We start from the raw sequence: 25,694 nt of genomic DNA, 5'->3' as shown, positions 1-25,694 counted from the left end.
GTCCAACATTCCTGGACTTTATCACAGGACACAGTGCACACCCATTTTTAATCTGAACTGCATACTTCACAAGAATAGGCATTTGTCTGATAGCTGTATTCTGGAAGATCAACAGCAGAATAAAGTACTGACCATGGAATATATTACAAATGTAGAAATACTGTAAATACTTGGGAGGACAGAGATGCATGGGATGGTTTTGATCCAAGTCATATGTGAGTGACGCTGCCCTGCTGCTTTGTGGCGACGCCTCGCTGTAAGCTGTAAACCTCCTGATAAAAAACTAACAACAACTTTCTGGACTCTTGGAACTGCGTGTCTTGTTGAATGAGGCGGGGCAACAGGACTGTGGGTGTTCCAGGAGTATATAACAGGACGTGTATCCAAGAATAGGTCTGATTGAACACACGCCTCAGGCTGAGATGAGGGAGTGTTGAGTGTGCTTGATGTACCTAGATAACAAGAGGATTACTCAGTGAATCAGCAGTCAGCCTCAGGTGAAGGACGCTAAATCCAAAAAAGTAATATGATGGTCACAGTGTAACAGGCAGTGTAATTGACTAACTGGCTGCGTATTTGTGTGTGTCAATTTTAAGGAATTTCACGAGAAGAACAAAGTAAAGGCAGTGGCAAAGACTAAGTCCGTCTCTCCAGGAATGGTAAGGGAATACAATGTAATCCTGCTGTAACATTTCACAGAGCATCTGGAAATCAACCTCAAGAGGGGGGAAAACGTCTGTTTTCTCCTGTGGTGGCCATATATAATGTTGTGATGTTTGCTTCATGTTGTTTTCTGTTTAGGATGTGGGGCTGTTGGAGATCCCTGCTGAGCTGTCAGCCAGACTTCGCAGTGCAGCAGGTCAGCTTCTTATAATCCTACAGTCTGCACAGACGCCATTCTAGCCGTATTCCAAACCATTTCCTCATTCACTCACTATTCCCTATAAAGTAACCCTAGCTCGACTATCTGTCCAATCTGACAATCTTTTCTGTTGCACGACTAAATCAACTTTGGAATGTACACATTTTCCACCTCTCCGCTCTGTCCAGCGCTTAGCCCCGCCCAAGACGATTGTGATTGGTTTAAAGAAGTACCAATAAACCAGAGCATTTTCCTCCCATCCAGGAATGCTGTGTGGACTAGCCAGGCCTTCCTCCACAGCACTATGGAGGAAGGTCTGGCAATGCGAGACTAATTCAATCGTGAACGGGAGTAAAATGTAGGGTGCGTTGTATGTACCTGTGCATTGTGGGTATGTGAATGAAATTAACCGTGGAGATTTCGAACACCATTCCAATATGGCAAACATATAGTGCACTATTTCCGTGATAGGGAACAGTGTGGAACACACCTGAGGCCTGTACTATGAAGCAAAATCAACATGCCCTGGATTTATTTCAGTTCCCCGGCTTCACCAAACCTAACGACCGCGGTCCCGCATGAGCTGTTTCCCGACGCTGGTTATCAACTAGTTCAACCGACCATCAGGGTTTCCCAATCCAGCGATGCGCGCGTTCACATAAAAGAGGCGGTGTTTGCACAGCGCGACCAATCGCAAACATCTACCAGAGCCGCATATTTTACATAAGAAGAGCAAACTATAATTCTACATAAATATGAAGAACAAAGACACGGTTTTAGAGGCAAAACGCAATACAGTCACTGCTTCCTAAAACAGGAAGGAAAGCTGACAAAAAAAAATAGCCGACGCTGTAGATGCATAAATCACAACTCTTATCAATACGACTTCCCCATCAGTCAGGACCAAGATCTGACCATAATTACACTTGTGCTTTCCATAAACTGCCATTGCTTTAGCCTATTATTTCAGCTGCAACCCTGGCAGTGGAAGCGACCGTGGGAGCAAATAAAAAATATAAAAACAGAATTCAAACCGATGTGTGGCGTTGGCAACACATCTCAAGAAGCTGACAAATAGCCTATACGTAAGTCCCTCCGCTGAAAATCTATATCTTTCATAAAAATACCCATCACGGAATGTTAACGGGGTTGTCGGTCTCTAAATGTTTTAACTTTAATGAGCGCACATCTCTCTCTCTCTCTCTCTCTCTCTCTCTCCGTGCACTGAGCTCCACCGGATCTTCTAAGAACGGTGACGCCATTATCAATCAAGTATTGATTGGTCAGTAGGCGGTGCTTTTACACCTGTTGATCTCTGATCTCCAACATAACCTGCTCCCCACCAGGTTAGGTGTTCAGCATGAGATACCACGGCGATTGAACCTGGTAACAAGTGATCCACCGTTGTGATACACAAAACCCAGGGTTGAACCTGAAGTTACCTCGGTAACCCCAAATCTTGCTTCGTAGTCCAGGCCTCTCCTGCTGCCGTAGTGTTTTGTCAGTTTGTGATTGTTGTCTTGTCTCTGTCCACCAGGGCAGCAGCATGCGTCAGGGGTCACAGAGGTGGCCCCTCCACAGGTGAAGGCAGAACACAAGCTCAGCCTGCCTCTGGATGTAGACAGATACCCATTCTCTCGCTATGCCAAGTCCATATTAAAGGTGAGCAAGTTTGGGCCACACACCTATGCACATAATTCATTCATAATCCAGTCCAGGTTTATTACACTGTAAATCCTGCTCCACCTCACACTTTAGATGGTTTCCCACACACTGCAAAAATATGTCAGTTTGAACTATTCAGAGTTATATTCCGATATTTGCTGTATATGGCTTACTGTTGTTTTGTGAAGTTGAACTTATTGAGTGATCTGAGGACCGTTTCAGAAAGCAGGTTTAGTGAAAACTCTGAGTTTGTTAACCCTGGGATGAGGGAAACTCTGGCTTTTCCGTTTCAGAAAGGGAGATAAATCAAACGTTAGAAAGAGGGGTAACTCCAGCCCCTTTCAGAAAGAGAGGGAATTAAGAGTCTGTGAACCTAAAGGCCGTTTTACAGCCGCCGCATCCGAGCTCGCGCGCCAATGTGACGTCAAAATGACGTCAAAATGACGTAGATCTCGCTGACGCGCCAGGATTAGTTCTTTTATGGTGAATGAAAGGCTTGATCCAACGAAGTAGGTCATCCAATCAAATCGAAGCATTGATGGCAATGCTGCTGCCAGTTCTGCCGTTGCTTACCTTTTTCTTCTTCTCCTGGTCCGTAGAAATAGCAAAGTCGGTAGCCTTTGCTCATTAGCGCCACCTCTGTTCAGAAGAAGACTGCAACTGGTGTCGCGACCACCACGTGGGAGTTAAGGCGCTGACCCAGCACTCATTCATTCATTCATTCAGTCTCAATCAGGCACATTTTAGTGCAGTTTGTTATCTGCATGAATAAAAGAACAGGGTTGGTTTATTAACTGTGTTAGGCAGACTATAAAACGTTTTATTCTCGAACATGGCATTCCCTTTTGTCGACAATCCCGAAACTGTATTACTTCACAGGGAGTTAAACATGCGTCAGGAGATGATATTGAAGCCCCGACTATAGATTCATTTTCATTTCCAGATACTAGCCTACCTATTTGAGCGGGATGGTTTTTCTTCACAGTCCATCAGAGCCTATGTAGATACCTTATCCGTCCTCATATCACTAACGTCACCCATCGTGGACATGCTCTTACATCCCAGCACATTATTTGTGACGCATTACGTTTTCTTTGCAAACGGCAGTTTTCTTTACAACATTGGTGATGCGGAGCATATTAGTAAAGCCACTGTATGTAGAGCCATCAGAAAAGTGTGCCTAGCTCTGAAACGTTTTTTAAACGTTTTTGTAGTGTTCCCTGGACACAAACCAGTGAGAGACATTTAAAAGGAGTTACACAGGATTGCAGGTGAATGGTTATAAATTCTAAATCTGTTAATGACATGGTGCTGCAGCCTCAGAATGGGATCAGTAGTACTTTTTCGCCCGCAGGATTGCAACTAGGCTGGAACGTACGCAGTGAGTTGAGCAGCAATTTTCTCCCATGCCAATTCTTGCTATTTTGCAGCAGCAAAACTCAGAGTTTCCCATCTCAGGGTAAATCAACTCAGAATTCAGGGTTAGTCTCAGATTAATGAATTAATTAATGTTAAACCTCCTTCCTGAAACGGGCCTCTGAAGACTCATACTTGTATGAGAAACATACACTCTTGAAAAACAAGCAAAGGAAGTTACTTCAACACTGACATGACTCCTTTTTTCCAGCTATATCAGTTATTGTGGCAAATATTTGCTGCTGTAGCACTGAAATTTGGGATCAGTTGCCTGTTTACACATCCAGTTAACACAGAGGAACATTGCCATTCATTAGGAGAGGTGTTTGTGTCCACCAGATGAATGCAAGTCCAATATTCTCTCTCTTTTAGCCGTTTCTGGTCTCCACTCACTCCTGGGCTCGCTAGCTGCTAAACGCTCCACTATGTTCACCAGCTAGTTGCTAACTTTCACATTTTCAAAGTTTAGAAGTATAAATCTACTGTCTGTGTCATTGAAACTTTACACATTTTTAAATGTAGGTAATGTAGCGTGTTATTGCTTATTAAATTGTGCCTTTAGTGTTAGCCAATCTACCAGAGCAGCAAAGCAGACTTTGTTGTTAGTTTGTTTGTTAATATTGGAACATTTTTCAATGAACCATTCTATTCCTATAATGTACTTACATTTCATAATTTCCTAAATCAATTTCATACGGAGACATGTTAAGATTCATTCATTTATTCATTCAAAAAAGGAAATAGGATGAGATGTGTGTCAGTACTGTGAACCAACGCAGAAAAAATATAGATAACCTCACAATCATTAGGAATTATGGCCTGTTTCAAGAAAAGGATGATTTAAAACATGGAGAAAAACTTGAAGATTAGATTAGAAATAGAATACAATAAGATGACTTTAAAAGGTTTATTATCCTTTACAATGCTCATACAAAAGCATTCAACAGACTCACAGCTGAACGGATGAGAGAAGATGGATTGTATTTCTTATTTCTTTGTGAGTTTCCCCATGTTGTGTCCTCCTCAGGATACATGGTGCCAGCCTCAGGGCTACCCCCTCCAGAGATCCCTCACCCCTCTGGAGCCTGAAGACGCCAGGACTGCCCTGGAGATTTACAAACTGGTATATGGGTGTGATTAGATTGTGTGGATTACATAACATTGGTTTCATTCTCATTTCTTTCATTAATGATTTACAATCCGTTTCTCCCCAGATCTTGCGGTTTACAGGTGAGTCGGACCTCAGCGGCTGGCAGGAGCAGATGCTGGGTAACTTCATCGTGGAGAGGGGTCAGAGCCGGCCGGCGCTGCGGGACGAGATCCTGGCCCAGCTGGTTTACCACATGTGGGGCCTGCAGGAGGAGCAGGACAGTCTGAGGGGCTGGCTGCTGCTGGCCTGCTGCCTCAGTGCCTTCACCCCCTCACCAACACTGGACAAACCCCTGCTCAAGTAGGTGCTCCGCTTTGGTTACTCTGTAAACCTGTGATGTAAATTTACAGCTACAATCTCACACAGGATCATACTGTAAATGACAATGCATTCTGGGAGAAAATAATAATATTACAGCACTATCTGCGAATGTTACAGATTACAGGTATTTACTGTTGATACCAATGCATCTTGGGAAATAAAGTAAAAGGCGGGAATTACAGGTCTTGTGGAGGATTAGTCTATATCTTTGACCGGGACTGCTCCGTTGCTGCCGGAAAATCCGCCGGATTTCACTCATTTAGACCGGATATCCGTTGCCTTGGGCTTTCTTTGTGTTGGCGTTCTAACCTCCGGTGGATTTGTGAGGACTATGGTTAACTGCTCCTCAGATCTCTGCAGGGTAAATCCAGACTGCTAGCTAGACTATCTGTCCAATCAGAGTTTTCTGTTGCACCACTCAAACTACTTTTAAATGAACACGTTCCACCAAAACAAGTTCCTTCCGAGCCTATTTTGCAGCGGCATAGGGGCTTTTCTCCGGTGCTTAGCACCGCCCAAGACGATTGTGATTGGTTTAAAGAAATGGCAATAAAACAGAGCATGTTTTCCTCCCATCCCCAAATGCTATGTGGACTAGCCAGACCTTGTTAGTCCCTCCCACCGAGGAGGCACGAGAGAGACGCAAGGAAATCATGGGAGGAGAGAGGAAACGAGCAAATGTGTTTTAGAGAGATGAGACATTCTTTCCTCTGAAGCGTCACGTGAATTTGTCAGCTGTTTGGGCGGAGTTAGCTACACCTTTACCTGCACGGCTTCCAGGAAGGCTGCTCTCGTGTATGCCCACCTATAGCTCCTCGCCTATAGCTCCTCGCCTATAGCTCCTCGATGATCCCTCCTCACCCCTCGGGACAGGATTAAGAGCTTTGAGACGGCCTTCACCGAGGAGGGACAGAACAACTTCCGGTTCAGCCGAGGACCGAGGAGTCAAGGAGCTATCAAACAAGAGTTAGGAGATGCTGCCCATAACTTTCATGCAGTATGATAAGATGCTGCATCACAGATGAAGCAATAAAACCAACACATGAAAAGAGCATATTCAAAGCAATTGAAACAATAAACCCAGTAGCTAACAGTGGGTAATATGTGAGCCTATTGGTAATAGGTGGAAGAGCCTGGTTATTGCCTGGTGACTTGAAACTGGATGCGTTTGGGAACAGGGGGCCAGTGGAGATTCTAGAGGACGGGGGTGATGTGGTCACAGTAGTGGGTGTGGGTGAGGAGGCGGGCAGCAGAGTTTTGGATGTATTGAAGTTCATTCAAGCGAATATTTGACTTTGACAGATTGCCAGAAATATGACACCACTCACATGTTAGCTTTCCGCTTTACAAGGTTATTATTTGTCAAACGCGTTCTATTTTTAATGGCAAAAAAAAAATGATTAGTGCAGATTTAAATTGATATCTCTGTTTCTTGTATTTTACTAAATTGTTGTCGGTTGTTTTGTTCTTAGTTTTTATCTGCTGTTTTTCTGGAAAGCACTTTGTAACCTTGTTAAGAAAATTGCTATAGAAATAAAATGCATTATTACTAGGTTTTGACCTAGTATACGGTCAAAAAGTTTTTTTAACGATAGATAGATAGATATACTTTTATTGATCCCAAATTTCAGTGCTACAACAGCAAAATATCAGACACACAGCACACATACAGAATATACAAGAAATAATAAATAGGATAGAATACAATCACAAATATTCAAAAAATAAAGATAAAACAAATACAAAGGAGATTTCTTTTAGCGGGCAGTGTGATACCGAAGCTGTCGGAGAAACTGTCCGCTGCCTGGAAACCACTATCTGTCTGAACATGGTCCCTGTGCAGGTACGTGTCTGACCACGGGCCGGGGGAGTACCGCTCACTGTGCCAACACAAACTACTGACATCTCTGCAGCTCCCGGCTCCCACTGCCCGCATCTACCCCCCCACCCAGCTGGAGTGGACCACTAACCAGAGGAAGGGCACCATGCTGCTGGACGTGCACACCTTTAACGGTGAGACCGACTGACTCTTCAGAAAAACAGTACTTTACCATGTAAATGGAAAAATTGCGTTATTGGCAACTGCAGTGTAAAAATGATCTGCTTTTACCATAACCATAAAAAGCCCTTGGTTGTTTGTTTTTTCTCAGATGAAAAGCTGACAACTGAGGTGGAGTCCTGGACTACAGGAGAGCAGCTAGCCTCATGGCTCCTTCATTTCAGGTACTTCTGAACATGCAGTGTGTTTAACGATACATCGACCTGGATCGGTATTTTTTGATTCGATGATAAGTGATCCAATATCATCTATCGATTGAGTTTCCTTATTTGTGGTATTAGTCTGTGTACTGTATTGTGGCGAGCTACGTGGAAAGAATCACTTGAAAGCCCAAGCTACTGATTCCAAGGTAGTTTATTGATGTTCTACACACACTCGATGCGCAGAGGCCCCCAATCTCCCCAGTCATTTTTGGGGTATTTGTCTGTGTTGTGTGTATTGTGAATTGAGTTTTTTAGTGTCTGTATATTCTCTTTTGTGTGTTTTTTGTTAATGGGCCCCCTCCGAAAAGCTTTTAGCAGCTTATTTGGGGTTCCCCATTTCACGCCGCCTACATATGATCATTGTACCACCTGAAATTGTGTTTTAATTATACGATAATGATGGGTTAATAAAGTGAAACTGAACGGATAAAATGTAAAAATAGCAACATATCATCATTTAAGATGCGCCTTTATTTTTAAATTCCCACTTATATCTATTCTTTTTATTAAAAATCTCTTCTTTTTATTGAAAAGAGTACTTTGTTTTTCACTTAAAGCTCTTCAATAAAAATGATCAAATCATATTTTAGTTTCTGTTTGGGAGTTGATAACTGATTGTCTTAAATGGGCATAAGAAATTGTCTCATCAATCGATGTCACCGATTGCGGGCCCCTGAACTGAATCAAATTGAAATTGTATTGTGACAGACTTTGTGATATCAGCAAATATAGTAATAAATAGTAATGATAAAACTAGTGTTTACCGCCATTTACTTGTTAAAGAGCCCCTATTATACTCCTTTTCAGCATCATATTTGTACTCTTGGGGGTTAACTAGAATAGGTTTACATGCTTTGATGTTCAAAAAACATATTATGTTTCTCATACCGCCCATTACTACAGCTCCTCTCTCTGAAACACTCTGTCTGAGCTTTTGGTCCGCCTTTCCAAAAAGCCCAGTCTGCTCTGATAGGTCAGCTGGCCCACTCTGCTGTGATTGGTCAACCAAATTCAAATAAGCCGCTGGGCGGGCTGTGCTTGCTCAGGCAGCACCAATAGGCAGCACATATGAAAAACTGGGCTGGGATTTTCAATCAGTGACATCACTAATGGAAGAATTTCAAACAGGAATGTGGACGAGCCGTTTTTTAGACAGTTGAGAAAGTGCTGTCTGTGGGAGATAAAGCTACATTTGGAGTGAAATGTGTTTTTTGTACTTTAAACATATATTACATACACACAAAAAAAACGTAGTGTAAATCCTGGTTTGTCCTGCTACATGTGGTAGTTTAGTATCCCTCCGCTGTGTGTTGGTGTGTCATAGAGGTGTATCAGAGGCGGTGCAGGGCTGGTCGGTGTCTCTTCTGACCGATGATGGCTGGTCAGATCTGGCTGGCTCGGACTTTGTCATGGATCTTCTGGGTGGCGCTGAAGCTGAAGTGCTGCCACCACCAGGGACTCCCTCCTCTACAAACTCCGACTACCTGTTCAGCAGCCAGGGAGACAGGTACAGCACTGAACAAGGGACTCGTTTTTTGGAGCCAATCCAGGATTGTTTTAAAGAGTTTACTAATGTAATGAGCATGTGTGTGCCTCTCTTTCCTTCTAGGATGCCAGCTACAGATCTGGATGACTTCATTCCTCCAGCACCCCCCATGCAAGCTCCTGGGCTGCCTCCTTTTGAGGGAAACCCCTGGGGAAGGGATTATCCTCAGGAAGGTAGGTGCGAAATGGGTATGCTTAACAAAAAAGGATTATTGGATCATCAATCATCAAAGTATCGACATTCTGTTCTATTGCCTTTATTTTTATTTGTCACGTAGAATTGACAGTACAATGTAATGAAATGTAATAAGTGCATTTAACCTATGTAGTAGAAGCAGTGGATAGCTATACCTACAGCATCCGGGGAGCAACTTGGGGTTCAGGGTCTTGCTCAGGGACACTTTGACATTTGGTCGGAGGAGCCCGGGATCGTACCCCCAATCTTGTGGTTGAGGGGCGACCACCCTACACAGCCACCCCAGAACAAAAGTGTTCAGATAACACTTCGTACAAAGGTGTTTAAAGCATTCTGATCACCGTACTGAACCCTGTACCGTACTGAACCCTGTACTGATCCCCTTACCGTACTGATCCCCATACTGATACCCGTACCATACTGATCCCGATACTGATACCCGTACCATACTGATCCCCATACTGATCCCCTTACCGTACTGATCCCCATACTGATACCCGTACCATACTGATCCCCAGAATTCTGATCACCGTACTGAACCCTGTACCGTACTGAACCCCGTACTGATCCCCTTACCGTACTGATCCCCATACTGATACCCGTACCATACTGATCCCGATACTGATACCCGTACCATACTGATCCCCATACTGATCCCCTTACCGTACTGATCCCCATACTGATACCCGTACCATACTGATCCCCAGACTGATACCCGTACCATACTGATCCCCATACTGATACCCATACCATACTGAACCCCATACTGATACCCGTACCATACTGATCCCCAGACTGATACCCGTACCATACTGATCCCCATACTGATACCCGTACCATACTGATCCCCATACTGATACCTGTACCATACTGAAACCCGTACTGAACTCCTTACTGATTGCTGTACCGTACAGATCCCCGTACTGATCCCTTTACCGTACTGATCCTCGTACTGTACTGAACCCCGTAAGATCTGTTGCCTTCCTGGCATCTCTCAGGCGTTTTTCATCAATGGCAAATGATGACTCAGTCCTGTCGCCCACTAAAAGACTTCTCTTATCAGCAGGAGTCTCACCTCATTCATTCTCCAAATACAGCAAAACAAGCTGTTCTCTTGGTCTATCAGTTACACTTGATTTACTTTCACTCAGTTGTGTTTCAAGTGACTCTGCTCAAGGTCATGTAACTGAGACTATTTAGAACTCAGGCATAAATGTAATCAAGTGACTTTGCATTGTCCTAACTCAAGGCTTGATTACCAACTGGGCAAAGCGACAACTGCTCCCAGAGGCCCTCGACCCTCAGAGCCACTCAAAGGACACTTGGTTTGGTTTGTGGTCATTCGATTAATAGTAAACTTGTTTGGCACCACAACATTAAATATTAACTCAAATGACAAGGGTTGTTAACTGGGACCTGCAATATTATCTGAACCCAGCCCAGTCTTGTAGACAGGGTTTCTGTGGGGTCTTAACAAGTCTAAAATTAAAAGAAATCAAAATTTTAGGTCTTAAAAAGTCTTCAATTCACAAGTATTATGTTCTATGTCTTAAATAATTTTAAACAGGTCTACAAATGTTTAGTTTTACAGTGTTTGTATTTCATTCCGTGGTGTTGTTCTTTCTTTCGCTACTCTAAATATAATTTGCTGTACTACGACTACAAATGAGACCAACATGCAACTTATATAGCAGCCGAGTGCAAGGCTCTTTCGGAACAGATTTTATTTTTTAACCCTTAAAAAGTCTTAAATTTGACTTGGTGAAACCTGCAGAAACCCTATGTAGAAGTAACCTACAGTAGTTCCTAATCTCTATGAACAGATTCTGCATATGAATGCGTTTTGGAATCAGAAGCGTTTTGGTTTTCTGTTTGTAGTCCGAGTAGTGTTGACCAATCACGTTTGAGCGGGCTTTGGTTGCATGCAGGGAAACATTCTGTGTGGAGAACAAAAGAGGTGGAATCCAATCTCAGAACATATGTAACAATTTAGTTTTTTTATAGCTTGAAAAAGAAAATCTCCATTCATAAGGAGATATAATAATAATAATAATAATAATAATAATAATAATAATAATAATAATAATAATAATGCATTTTATTTGTCGGCACCTTTCAAGACACCCAAGGATACCTTACAAAAAAATTATAAAAACATTAATAAAAGCACAACAAATCATCATATCACATCGTATCAATAGTAAAATCAAGGTGACAAGTTAAAAACTTTTAAGTCAATAAAATCAAAGTGGACATGGTGGACAAGTTATGTTGGGTATGCTAATCTAAACAGATGTGTTTTAGTTGGGATTTGAATATCTATTTGGATATCTATTTAAAGAGACTTCTCTCAACTCCAACTCCATTCTTGTGTCTCAAGTTGCCAATCGGGCTGTAAACAATTATATTATAACCTTTATTTTATTCAGGGGATGGCCATTCATGGTGGCGATAAGTCTAATGTTTGTCTTTGAGCGTGTCTGATATGTTGTGTTGGAAACATTTAGCAGTGAAGACAGATACGAGGGAATCTTGCCACATAAAGCCTTGTAAATAAACAGTAAACAATGTTGCTCTCTCCACATGGTGAGAGAGGGCCAGCCCACTTTTTGATACAAATTACAATGACCAGCACACGGAAGAGGAAGTCTTAGTTTGGATATGCGTTATCAGTTATCCGGATATCCGCTGGCTACATAGGAAATCCCTATATGTTGGCTGTTGCTGCCAGACCAATTGCCGAAGGGTTCCAAGATTGTCTTGTTTTTGAGACCTCTTACAAGTGTAGATGATGTTGACACCTGTTCAGGTTGACTAACAGAAATAGCTATTAAATGGTCAAAATTCTTTGATTGTCATGAAAGAAATTGCATAACCTGCGTTAATGACTTATTTTTTTGCTAAATACTCCACTATGTGCACAAGCTAGGTGCTAACTTTGTCTGTGGGCCATTTTATCTGAGCTTGTTTGCTGAAAACGCTGCCTGATACAAAGATGAGGGCCAGAACAAGATGCCATGCTAAATAAAAAAAAATTAACCAATTCAGACTAATCATTATGCTATCAAAAACTAGTTTCAATACTTTTTACTATGTAGTTTTATAGTACATTCATAGGGTGCTTTTTTGACGTTTTATTAATTTATTTGCAAATCAAGTCCACAAAACAAAATACATTACATACTGCACAGTTAATCATTAGTTACTGAAGCATATTACCCTCTCTCAGACTCTGCATTTTCTAAACCTCCCTTTTGTCCTCAGGTCAAATTTGACCCATTTTCAGTTTCTACATCAGAAATGTGGGTTTCTTTAAACCAAATTGCCCAAAAATAACAGATTGTTCCATACAACGCTCTTTGCAAATCCAATTTAGGATCAGTTTACTTCTTTCATTGAATTTTGGGTATTTTATAAAATTTTTATAGCATTTGAAAAAAGAATGAAATGGTTTCTGTACAGTATCCTGACTAAACTTTGACAGTCTGTGATTGTCCACTAAATCGTAACTACTTCGAAGTAATTCACAATGTACGATTTTTTAAACTCAAAAATTAGGTATAATTTCATATAAATGAGGTTTATTATCATGAATTCCAAAAATAAGTGTAAAACTAATGGTAATAAGTTGATGTTAGTGGTGAATCTGGTGGTAGTGGAAAAAAAGCGCAGAAAAAAGCTACAAAAACCTTGAAAAAAAAGGGTTATTTGTACCTGGTAGAACAACAAGTTGCATGATTGACGGGAAGACAACACAAGGGTTGAATAAAAAGAGACAGGATACATACACACAGAGGTAGTATTGATTCCACAGTGCGTTTGTTTTGTCCCAGGACCCACTAATGAGTAATTCTGACCCTGTCCATCCGTTCAACTGTTTTAATCTCTCTTCTGCACCTATTTGCAGGCCGTGGGAGACAGATGGATGCCTACGTTGATGACTTGTTTGACCCTGTACTGGACCAAGGACCTCCGGTCAGTGATGTCATCGCATTATTTTGATATTTAATTAAACTGTAACTGTAATTAATGTAAAGGCTATACTTGCCTGTCCTGAGAAAGTTTTATATTGAGCTTTTTATATTATTCTTTTATATTTTTATATTATATTACATATTTTTATATATATTATATTATATTTTATATTGGTTTGTATTGAGCATGCTCATTAGTCTCTGGTGGATTGTGTATCTCTGGTTGTATCTTATTACTGAGTGTGTGTGTGTCACCGGGTTGTGTTTCTTGCAGTCCTTTCCTGTCTTTCTAGTAACTTGTGTGTGTGTGTGTGTGTGTGTGTGTGTGTGTGTGTGTGTGTGTGTGTGTGTGTGTGTGTTTGTGTGTGTGTGTGTGCAGGACATGGAAAGAGTAGCCATGCTAAACCGCAGGATGAGAGGAGGAGGAGGGATTGGACCCATGTATGGATCTGGTAGGAAAGCTGGATCTCCTGCTCCATCTTTAAAATTATTATTTTAAAAATAATTATTAAAAAAAATTATGATCCCGTAGTGTACTCTATGATGCATTATAAAGCATTCTTAAATGGGCTGTACTCGAGGTTTAGAACATTAATATAGCAGCAAAAACATTTTTTTAATATGTGAAGATATAGTGCAGTAAGTGCAGATATGGCTGTTCTTTATTCTGATAGTAGATTCGGCCGCAGGTGCATGTTATAACTTAGAGCACAGATCTTCAACAGGGGGTCTGTAACTCCTAGGGGTCCTCAGAGTTGCGTTAAGGGGGCCCATTGTTTGATGGTTTAAAAAAATTAAAAATGTCTCAAAATATACATAATTCAAAAATGTCTGAAAATATACATCAACATGAATTCAACATATTATTAGTGAAGATACATATTTATTTAGGTAAGGTAACTGAAGGTAGCCATCCAAAGATACAGTTAAGCTTAAGGATTTACTGTGCCACATTTTAACATTAAAATGTGATGTAAAAATATATGAATATGCCAACAATTTTTATTTGAAAAGCTTAGTATAGTAAGCGTAAAGGCTTTAGGCCACCTACACGTTATTGTTATTAGGATTTGTGCAGGTTTGGACCCAAAAAATGCAGCGTTAAGAGGAGGTTTTGAAGGTGTATTAACTTAAAATGGCTACAACAAAAAGTCTCCTTTTTCTCCAAGCAGGTAAAAAACTGGCAAAAAAAAACGCTAGGAACAAAACTACACAGAGAGAGACGCAGGGAATGACTCAGAAAGGCAAAGGAAAAGACATGCGTAATGACAACGATCGGATACACGAGGTAACAAGGGTAGTAACTAGGAACAGGTGACATCGGGGCTGATGAACAGGTGGAACACATCAGGAAGGGGCAGCCAATCACAAAGGAGGGAAAACACCCAAGGGAGGAAGTAAAACTAGAAACGACACAGGAGAAATAAAGTACAAGTAAAACAGGAAACTGAAGCATGAAAACATACACAAGCATGGAAATATACCAATCAGAGAACACAGAAAGAACACGGGTAACACGCAACCATGAAACAAGTAACAGGGAGACAGTCACACATTTGAATTTGGAATTAATTGACAAAATAAAATAGGAAAAACCACAACCATGACAATTGTAAGCCCAGTTTAATATGCAACTGAATTTTATACAATATATGTAGTAAGGGGTCCCTGCTCTGTTTCTTTTTCAGCTGAGGGGTGCTTGGCTTAAAAAACGTTTGACCTGTAGATAAATGTTTTGTCAGTAAGTGCTCAGAATTTTAAGTAAGTCAAGTCTATGAAAGGCTACTTGTGTCTCATTTGTGAGCATACGATGGAAAATTTTAAGCACAACAAAATTATTTTTCCAAGCACATAAATTACTGAGTATTATGTAGTATGCAGTACGTTAGTATGCAATTGCAAACACAACCACAGTAAATTAATATAGTTAACAATCAAGAAATATAAATTAGCCATGCTACAAAGTACAAGGAATACAGAACAACAATAAGGATTGCAAAGTAACTTTTCGTAACTTGTTGTAAGATGGTTTGGACTTTTCCGGTCTCATTTTGGAATGACATGATAAGTCTCTGTTTTTCAGGAATGCCCATGACAATGCCAGGCTATCCTATGGGTAAGTGAGAAGGTCACCAAGAATACAAATGTTGTGTCCTGTTGGAGAAATGTCCTCAAGCCATGAATCCTTTTCATATGGATTGGCTAAAACAGTTTTCTAATCTTAACATTACTGTGTTGCCTCTGCTCAGGAATGGCGGTTAACCCTTCAATGCCCAGCTATGGTGCAACTCCCATGATGCCAACCATGCCAGGTAATATGGGAATCTTTGATCCAGTTAATTCAGAAAATGCTGAGACAATTCAAAATGGTACATAAAGCTCATTTAACACCATGCACATGAAAGAAAAAGAAATCTAATAACACACATACGCTCATATTATAACTTTGACTTTATGTGAAGCGGTTTTAGGCAGATGTAATTGATTACTTGTCATCGCTGTTAAATTCTTAATGTCCAATCATATGTTTACCTGGAAAACAAATTGAGAATGTAAAGCAAAAGCAAACACAGTGACCTGCAGCATTACATCTGCATTTCTGGCAGCAAAATGGACAATATTAATGAACTGGAAAATACAGAAAAAAAGGAGTGCTGGTTTAAAAAAAAAAAAGAGAAGGACTTATTAGCAATGGAGGAAGCAGCTTATTACGCCCCCCAATAAAGTCATACTGGGAAATTTCATTTGTGGACACAAATATGGGCATATAAATTGTAATTGAGGAGAAAGGAGAAACATGATTTGATATAGGAAGAAGGATATATACAGTAGGTCGGTCCGAGGTTTATGCCTGTTAGAAGGAAGTTTTTCCTTTTTCCTTTGTCTCTGTGAATTATAGTGTAGCCTAGACCTACCTATCTATCTATTACATACACACACAAAAACTATAAAACACTCTAAGCTAAAGCTGGGAAAAATACAAAAAAACATAATAGGAGCTCTTTAAATTTTGTGTTTTACTAGTTCCTTTGCTAGTGATTTCAATGTAGTTGATTACCTGGAAAACAGTTTGTGGTTTTCATCCCTACACAGGCATGATGATGCCTCAGATGCCTCCCATGGCTGCCCCGCCTGTCGCTGACCCCATGCAGATGGCAGCATCACAGCAGGCTCTCATCAACCAGCAGGCCCTTCTCATGGTGAGGACACTTAGCATACTTTTGTTATTTGAAGGGTGTGATTTTTCTGGGGGGGATGCGTGGGATTTCCCCCTTTCTGGTCTACATATCCCTGCCTCTGCTAAATTATTTTTTATCCCCGGTTGGGACAAAATGTATCCCCCCCAACAAAGTGATCAGTGCTACTTCACCAATAGACCATAAATTATATACCTAAAACTAGGGATGCACCGAACCCAGATTTTTGGGGTTCTGCTGAATACCGAACCCACTGGTTAAGATTCTGCCAAACCCCGAACCGAACCAAACCCTACTCCCATTCTTAACACAGTAAACACATTAATGAAGTAAACATCGTCCATAGCAGTGCATTTTTCATTGTATTTTAACTGTAAAAAATAAAAAAGAATAGGCAACATTATGCCTGGCACACAAGTGGGAAAAACTATTTTTGACAAGGCCTATGTTTACGCTATCTCAAGATCCAACCAATATCCAAAATATTAGCCTTTTAGATTTATAATCCCATAAAGTAGGCTACCCCCACGCTCTATTCACATCGTAGGAAAGTACATTGCTATCGCCAGAAGAGTGACAATTTTGTTTTGCAAACTTTCGCTAACTAGTGTATGATGAAGGCATGTTAAAGGAGAACTCCGGGCAAGTTTTCCGTTAATCTTGATTACTATATGTATATTAGTACTGCCGATAGAAAAAAAAACAAGCCGAATCGGTGCTAGCAACACGGAGCTGCTGCAGCTAATGCCGAGAGCTCCCACTCAGCTAAAACGGCAGTTATGGGGGGCATAAGATAAAGAGTGCCTTTGTGCCTCTTAACAGACCCAAAATGCAATTGAAATGTCTGTGCATCATGAACAGGGCCCTTACATGACAACAAGATGCATTTAGCAACTTAGCCATTGTTTAAATTCACCTACCCTCTTAGCTGCTAGCTACCATTGGTGAAATTAAAAAGCTACCGTTAGCTAACGAGCAGCAGCCGGCCGTTCGGTCGCTCCGCTCCCGCTGTAGGAAGACTCATTTCCAGAGAGAACAGCTGACAGCCTGGGAGAGGCTCGGTCTGGTTAACACCAGTTTGTAGCTGTGACTGTCCTTCCTTTGCCGTACCTGAAGTTGCTGCATTTTGGCTGCTGTCTGGAGATTCCTTCATGTACAACTCGTATTCTTTCAGATGTTTCATACGCAAATGTCTTAACAGCGGCGATGTTGTGTATTGTTTAGGGTCCTCGTCACCACGAGACCAATCGGCATTGCAAATTGAACACGTAGCTGGACTTGAATGGCCTTCTTTTGACTGAAAGTACTGCCAAACAACACTTTTTCTGCTCACAAGTTCTAGCCTACTGCCGTTGCTAGGTTGCTACTGCATTCCGTCTAGCTCCAACTACGTCATTACGTCGACCACGTAACTCTACAAAGAGTAGTGAAGTAACAAGATAGTTCAGTCCAAGATGGCGGAGCTGCAGCTCTGTCATGGGTGCGTTTGTTTGCAATGGAACGTTCTATTGAGTTTCGCCTCTTGTTACTTCTATACTCTTTGGCAAGAGCAGAAACTCAACACAATGTTCGCCTCTTTTTCTCGAGTTTCACCTCTCGTTACTTCTCTTTGGTACCGTTCGGTTCGGCAGTACCCGAACTCCGTCAAAAAGCCCAAAGTTCTGGCGAATTCCGAACCAAACTCTGGGTTCGGTGCATCCCTACCTAAAATAAAAGTATTTCAAACTAAGTAAAGCGCTGTAACGTGAACAGTTGCTGGTTGATTAAGCCACTACAGATTTCCGGGACGCCGGCTACCAGCGGTTAAACAATATTTGACTGAGAGCCGGCTACTGGCACCGCCAGATGACGCTCCTTTCAGGGGCCGTGGTAGTGGAGTTTAGTCAGAAAAAGTGGGCGTTATGCGGCGACGACAGTTAAGTTTAGGAAAAAGATTGTGGTTTAAATTAAAACCCTCCCAAAGAACAAACACATGTATCCTGGGTGAAAGTATTTTGTTTTCTCCTCGAAGTGAACTCTGGCTTGATAGCGCTGTGTTTTATGTTGACACCACGTTGTGCTATTTTATTCTGAGATTATTTCCCATTGGATATTGATAAATAAGTGTTTTGGCATGACTGGCCGAGTAGAACTATATCCATGGTGTTGTAAGGGGGATTTGTTTTGTTGTGCATGATTAAAAAACATCCCCCCCCCCTGCTTTTTTTTTTTTAAATCGCACCCTGGTTATTTGCCCCTCCACCCACATCTTCATTTCCTAGCTCCTTCTCCAACCTGCCCTCCAGCTGTGTACTGTCATGTCCTCTCTCTTGGTCCCCTGCAGGCCCAGCAAATGACCATGCAGGCGATGACTCTGTCCCAGCAGCAGACACAGGAGCAGCAGAGGAAGCAGAAGGAGCAGGAGAAGAAGCAGAAGGAGTGGGAAAGAAAGCAGGAGGAACAGGAGAGAAAGAAGGAGAAGGAGAGGCAGCAGAGACGAAAGTCCGAGCGACGGTCAAGGGAACGCTCACGCTCACCCTCTCCCTCCCCTTCCCCCTCCCCCTCCCGTCGAACTCCGTCACCCCCACCTGCCAAGCCCAAGGCACCTGTACCTAAACCTGCCTCCAGCTACAGGAAGCCTGAGCCAGAGGTAGTTCTGTATATAGTTTTTTTTGTAGCGTACTCCATTTTTCTCTACTTTCCTACTATGCCTGATTCTTCCTTTCACTATATATTCAATTCAATTTTCAGTTTTATTTATAGTATCAAAACATAACAAGAGTTATCTCAAGACACTTTACAGATAGAGTAGGTCTAGACCACAATAATTTACAAAGACCCAACAATTCCAATAATTCCCAAGCAAGCAAGCATTTAGTGGTGAAGAAAAAAAGAGGAACATCGGACAGACCCAGACTCTTAGTGGGCCAGCTGCCGGTTGGGACACAGAGACACTGATACAGTTATACAGATATGCAGATATAGAGAAATGTGATTCATAATAAATATAGCAGTTGGCGTGTGGCAATTATAGTAACCATTAAGATAGTGGAACTATGACTAGAAATAATAGTTGTAGCAGTTCAGGGCGTAGCAAGGCGTAGCAGGGTGTAATAGGGCATAGTAGGGCGTAGCAGGACGTAGTAGGGCGTAGCAGGGAATGGCAGGCCGGCAGATGCAACCATGATTTAGGTGCCACCATAATCCAAGGAAAACTGCGAGGCGGGAAAACATAAGGACTCTGGGGAATAAGCTCCCCATAGTTAGGTTAGTGACAAGCATTTCTGGGACATGGATGCATACAGATGGAGAGAGAGAGGAGAGAGGAGCTCAATGTGTCAAAGAAAGTCCCCCGGCAGTCTAAAACTATAACAGCATAACTAAGAGCTGGTCCAAGGCAAACCTGAGCCATCTCTATACTGGTTGGTAGATGAATCTGATGACACTCTTCTACAAACTGTCCTTTTATTTATGTTCAGGTGTATACCCTCACATGTGGTTATTGTTTTCTTCTTGTTGTAACTTCTAACATCTCTACTGTTTTACCGGATACTGCTGCAGTGGCCCATTTTCGCCATGGGGATGTGTGCTCAAGTTGTACGCTGATGATGTTCCATGTTTTCTTTACAAAAATCCTTAAGCTTACTGCCAAATTATTCCCAGAGCATTTTATTTTTTTTTCTTCATCAGAGAAAGCTCATGACTAGTCGAACGCCGTGGAACGTGGAATCTCCATAGACAGTATGGGAATCTCAGACTCATTTGCACGGCGCTCGTTTTTCGACTAGTCATGACTGGTTTCCAAGATGGCTCCCACAAGTAAACATGAACGCGACTGTCTTTATAATCTATTTTTTTTTTAATAAACTATCTGTACACTTACAATGTTGTCAATGCTTTGGTTCACATTTAGGGACCCTCATTATGCTAACATTATGGTGTGGTGATATTTCGAGCCTTTTTAGTGGTATTAAATAACGATTTAATTTGAGTGTCCCCATGTCCCAAATACTAGCATTGTAAGCTAACCAGCGGTCCGTGGTAGCCTCGTCAAAGCTCCAAACTCATTCGATTAGCATGAAAACATGTCCCAGAGAGCGACTGAGTAGGTACACATCAGTTAATAACCCCTGGGTTCGTTTTGCGCTGGAATTGTCCTTTAACAATATATTAATTGTTGTTTTGGACCTGCACATGGGATTTGTTGATAATACAGAAATCCCAATACTTTCATTCCATAAATGTGAAGCATTGATATCACTGGTCTGTTTCCTCCTCGTGTAATGACGTGTTGTGTGCTCATTTCCATTGCTTCTACAGCCAGAGAGAGACGTGGACTTACCAGATCCAGATGACCTGCAGTCTGTCAGAGACAAGACGGAATACTTCCAGAAGATTGGTGAGTGACAAGAAACGATTAATAATATAATAGTCTCGCATTGCCAGACCTTCTTCTACAGCGCTGCAGAGGAGGGTGTGGATAGTCCACACAGCATTCTGGGATGGGAGAAAAACGTGCTCTGGTTTATTGGCATTTCTTTACACCAATCACAATCGTCACCGGACGGAGCCCCAGCGCCACGGCAAAATAGCCATCGGGAAGCAAGGCAATCCAGTCTCACGGTAGTTCGTGAAATGGTCACATTATTTAATCGATTTGATCTAATTGATTTGTGTACACGGACACGTTAATGTCGTTTATTTCGTGGTGGTCAGCATGTATTTTAAGCTAATGTATTTTAAATGGGAAGCATCTTTCGTAATCACAGCACGACTACGGTAGCGAGTAGTATGAAATGCCGGTTTGCCGAGGTGGTTGATGGGTCAAACAACACAGGACTTTCACCCCGGAGACTGGGGATCGTGGCCCACGTGTGGCGTTTCATTGTCCCATTGTTCTTTTCCTAAACCCAACCGTACCATTGTTGTCACACGTCCCCCAGAGACCACGGATCGTGTCCCAACCATACCACACTTTAAATCATCATGCTTATAATAGTCTGTATCCACGACGTTCCACTGGGATTGCTTCGGTGCCGCAGTATGTCCTTCTTATCGGCCGGATGTCCATCCCCTTCCTCTTTCTTTGTGTTGGGATTCTAATCTCCGGTGGATTTATAAGGACTATGGTTAACTGAGTTTTCTGTTGCACCACTAAAACAACTTTTGAACGTAAACATGTTCCAACAAAACAAGTTCCTTCCCGAGGCTATTTTGCAGAGACACCGTGGTTCCGTCAGGCACTTAGCCCCACCCAAGACGATTGTGATTGGTTTAAAGAAATGCCAATAAACGAGAGCACGTTTTTTCTCCCATCCTGGAATGCTGTGTGGACTAGCCAGACCCTCCTCAACAGCGCTGTGGAGGAAGGTCTGGCAATGCTAGACTATGCTTATAGTTTTAATAATTTCCCAATTCCCTCATTCCTCACCATCTCTCTATTCTACTGTCCTCTAGGCTTTCAGCCCCATGGTGAATCCAAAACCTCAAAGCCTCGGCCAGCCCCCTCCAGCCCGCCCAGACAGCAGCAACGCTCCCCGCCATTACCAGCTCCATCACCCCCGCCTACAGCACCGAAGCCTGAGGGTAAAATGATGAGCAATGGTTCAATGGACTAGATCAGGGTGGCCAACCTGAGGCTCTTTGCCTGCTCCTGAGAGGCACTTACTGTGTAGCTGGGGGCAGTGTTATCGGTTGATTTTTTATTTTTTTTTTTGTTAAAAATATTTCAGATGAATCCAAAAACATTTAAATGCATCTGACAATACTGCCAATGAATTTGCCAATAATTATAAAACAAAAAATAATGATGTCATGTAGAGCTGTAACAATTTCAATTTTTACTGTACAATATAATTGTCTTAGAAATAGTTTGAGACAATATAATTGTCTCTTTCAGTCAAACTTCAAAAGATGTATTACTAGAGTTATTACTGTTTCAAACAAAGTTTTGAATGAATCCCAGGATACATCTTTCAGTTATATATATCACAGTTATGTAACCCAGACCAGTTCGGGAGAATGCGTTGAGCTGGTCATAAAGTATGTACTGTAGATCACAAAAGGAAAATGAGCACACAGCTGACATTTCTATTTTGTGTGAGAAGACAAACTGAATATGCAGAAAATGAATTGAATGAAGAGCTAAAGCTATAGTTTCTGTCTTATCTCCCACAGTGAAGCGTCTCCACACCCCTCCAGCCAAACAGGTGGACCCCCCAAAAGCAACACCTGCCCCGGCTCCTCTCGCCAAGCCTCAGCCCCAACCCACCTCCAACATCCGGGAAATCATCAAAATGTATAACAGCCGGCCCCCACCAGAACCCAAACCCTTTGAGCCTGTCAGGTCAGTTTCAGCGCTGCTCCCTACAAGGTCTCTACACACTTCCCCAAAACTTTCTGCATATTCAAAACATCACACGGATTTCCGTTTTTTTTAGGAATCTATGTACATCTCAGCAACAAATCTGTTAGAGAATGAGACAGTGTTAAAGCCAGAAGCTCCAAAGTTTCTACATAAAATCTACATAAAAGACATGAAATCACAAGAAATCACATCTTTATTGTGTTCTTTAACCCCCCCCGATGTAGCACAAGTAGACACAGTTCTTGTTTTCCGTACATGTTTTGAGCCTCAAAGTTTTTTTGGACCCCTTAACTGAGAGAGAAGACTCGGGGAACCCCTACTATATGTTGTATACAATTTAGTTGCATATAAAACTGGGCCTGCAATAAAGTGTGGGGGGCCTAAAGCCTTTATACATACCTTTTTATTAAAATAATAATTGTTGGCATGATTGTATAAATCATGTTTTAATGTTAAACAATGTGGCACAGGGAATCCCTATAGGATTAAAGCTTGATTTAAATTTACTACGTAAAATCTACGCCATTGCTAGGTACGTAGGTACGTGGAGACACAAACCTACACCAGACTCTACGCCGTAGCCTGACGTCACCTCTCCAGAAATGTAACTACACGTCACGGTGACGCACGTCACTTGGCCGTGGCTTGGTAGCGTTGCATTTCCCCCCGACTAATTTCCTGGTTCTCCTCCATAAAGAACATGGGATCAAGGAGAGGGTTAACTTTTCTTGCTACAGATTTCCCACCGTGGTCAGAAAGAACTGCCTCTAGAGTCGGTACTCACTCTGAAGATAGTCACCTTCACTCTCTCACTTTCTCCTTCGCTTTATCACCCACTCCCCACACACACACACACACATGCCGGCTCGACACACACCAACGCACAAGTATAAACTTCAGGCCGCTTATGAAGGCTACGGCGAAAGCTCTGCGTGGATCCTCCGCACAACCATACATTTAAGCTTAACTGTATCTGTGGATTAGTCTGGCTATCACCAGACCAAGCTCAATCTTTTAAGATTGAACATTAGTCTAGGGAGTGTGCTCTGTATTTTCTACTGCACAAGAGGCGTGATCAACGGGCATATTCAAATGACTCTGTACGCAATTGGATAGTCCTTCAACCAATCAGACCAACAATCCGGGTGACGTCACCTTTGAAATCTTCTAAAACAGCAGTGACAGCGGCATCGACGGGCTGCTGCGCTTCGGTGCCCGCCATGTTAAATGTAAACAAGAAGCTGCTTGGTCGCTTCTCTATCGTCATCGTGTTAAACCCGCCAATAGCGCGCCAGGTGGATAAGCCAGTTTGTGATTGGTCCCCGCAGATTTGTAACAGAAGCAGGACAGATAAACATACAAATTTCCAGCCTGAGCTACAGGGAGAAATCAAATCACCGGCAGATCGGGCTGGGTTTACCCGGTCTACTGTGGATGGCTACCTTAGTAACTACCTATAGGCCAGGAAGCCCATCATCTTGAGACAATTTGTTTATGTTTTGTTTTTAAATTTCAAAAATTAACAATAATTTGGTGCCCCCTGTAGTAACTCTGAGGACCCCCTGTTGAAGATCTCTGCCCTAGGCTTTTCCTTTCCATGGATGTCTAGGGTTGTACATGAAATAAATGTATTTTCCCCTCATACTATGGCGCCACAGACTACCAGGATCCAACAATGGCCTCAGTCACTAGAAATAATAACTTCTACAATGTGTTTGTGATTTACTGTTTTCATCCTCTTCACAGACCTCCGGCACGGCATTTCAAAAAGAAGAATGACCCCAAAGAGGAAGCTCTGGCCAAACTCAAAAACATGGCCCCAGTGACACAACAAAAGGTCAGGGTGGTCCAGAAAAGACTAACTGCAATAACAAATAAGAAATACCTTTACATTTCTATTCAATTCAATAAAATTCAACTGAATGGTATTATCATTGACACAATGTACAGGCACATGTGCAACGAAACGTAGATCGTGGCTTCCAACAAACAGGGGGCGGTGGGCACATACACAGTAGATATAAAATAGTATTAACATTATCAACATTATCTACAGACTCAGGATACAGGACAGCAGATGAGACCAAAAACATGAACAATGTCATTAAATTATAATATAATTGTAAATGTACTTTTGCAAATGGGATAGTAAATGGAAGTATAAACATGTGCCAATGACATTGCAAACATGGCAGAGAATCCTTAAAGTGCAGAACAGGGGGAGGAAGGGACAGAGTGGAGGGGGGGTCGTATGCCGGGGTTCTAGAGAAATGTAAAGGTATTTTTTTTAGTTAGGTTTATTATTCTGTCTCATATTGAGTATCTCTGTCTGGAATATGCCGTGTGCCACATCTTCCACTTCTTACTGCTTGCAAAGGAGTGGGTGCCGCCGCCAGTCCCACCTAATAGGGCCCCACCCCCTTCCAGGACCCCCTCCCCACGGCCCTCTCCTCCCTCCACCCGGGGGCCCCGCGTCATCTCCAGCAACATGAAGCAGAAACAGCGCTCCCTGGAGGACCTGTTCGGCTCGCAGCGCTCCCAGCACCCTCCGCCTGCTCCTCCCGAGTCGCCGCCGCCTCCTCCACACCCAGCACCCATCCTTCAGGACATCCCCGACCCGCCTCCCACGGCCGCCCCGTCTCTCAGTGGGTGTTGCTCTCATTATGTTCTCTTTAGACCTGTATGTTTATGTGCAGTGTGCGATTTGTGAAAAAATGCAGAGAGGGGGGATGTTTTTTAATCATGCACAACAAAACAAAT

The 25,694-nt window shown here is 42.2% G+C and overlaps 1 protein-coding gene across 1 annotated transcript in view; it reads left to right on the top strand.

Moving 5' to 3' along the window:
* The window catches only part of myo15b (myosin XVB), a 100,704-nt gene that overhangs the window by 42,873 nt on the left and 32,137 nt on the right, over positions 1-25,694 (top strand). Inside the window, exons 25-44 of the mRNA XM_028567064.1 lie at positions 597-659; positions 802-859; positions 2,400-2,524; positions 4,971-5,066; positions 5,158-5,393; positions 7,258-7,427; positions 7,565-7,637; positions 9,001-9,183; positions 9,286-9,395; positions 13,325-13,392; positions 13,771-13,843; positions 15,475-15,507; positions 15,641-15,703; positions 16,485-16,591; positions 18,912-19,217; positions 20,888-20,966; positions 22,025-22,153; positions 22,745-22,913; positions 24,681-24,771; positions 25,312-25,579. Coding sequence (XP_028422865.1) covers positions 597-659; positions 802-859; positions 2,400-2,524; positions 4,971-5,066; positions 5,158-5,393; positions 7,258-7,427; positions 7,565-7,637; positions 9,001-9,183; positions 9,286-9,395; positions 13,325-13,392; positions 13,771-13,843; positions 15,475-15,507; positions 15,641-15,703; positions 16,485-16,591; positions 18,912-19,217; positions 20,888-20,966; positions 22,025-22,153; positions 22,745-22,913; positions 24,681-24,771; positions 25,312-25,579 — 2,500 coding nt within the window. The remainder of the gene's footprint in view (positions 1-596; positions 660-801; positions 860-2,399; positions 2,525-4,970; positions 5,067-5,157; positions 5,394-7,257; positions 7,428-7,564; positions 7,638-9,000; positions 9,184-9,285; positions 9,396-13,324; positions 13,393-13,770; positions 13,844-15,474; positions 15,508-15,640; positions 15,704-16,484; positions 16,592-18,911; positions 19,218-20,887; positions 20,967-22,024; positions 22,154-22,744; positions 22,914-24,680; positions 24,772-25,311; positions 25,580-25,694) is intronic.

The sequence above is a fragment of the Perca flavescens genome, chromosome 21 (genome assembly GCF_004354835.1).
Source record: "Perca flavescens isolate YP-PL-M2 chromosome 21, PFLA_1.0, whole genome shotgun sequence".
NCBI lineage: Eukaryota > Metazoa > Chordata > Actinopteri > Perciformes > Percidae > Perca > Perca flavescens.
This window is presented reverse-complemented; position numbering and strand designations above follow the sequence as displayed.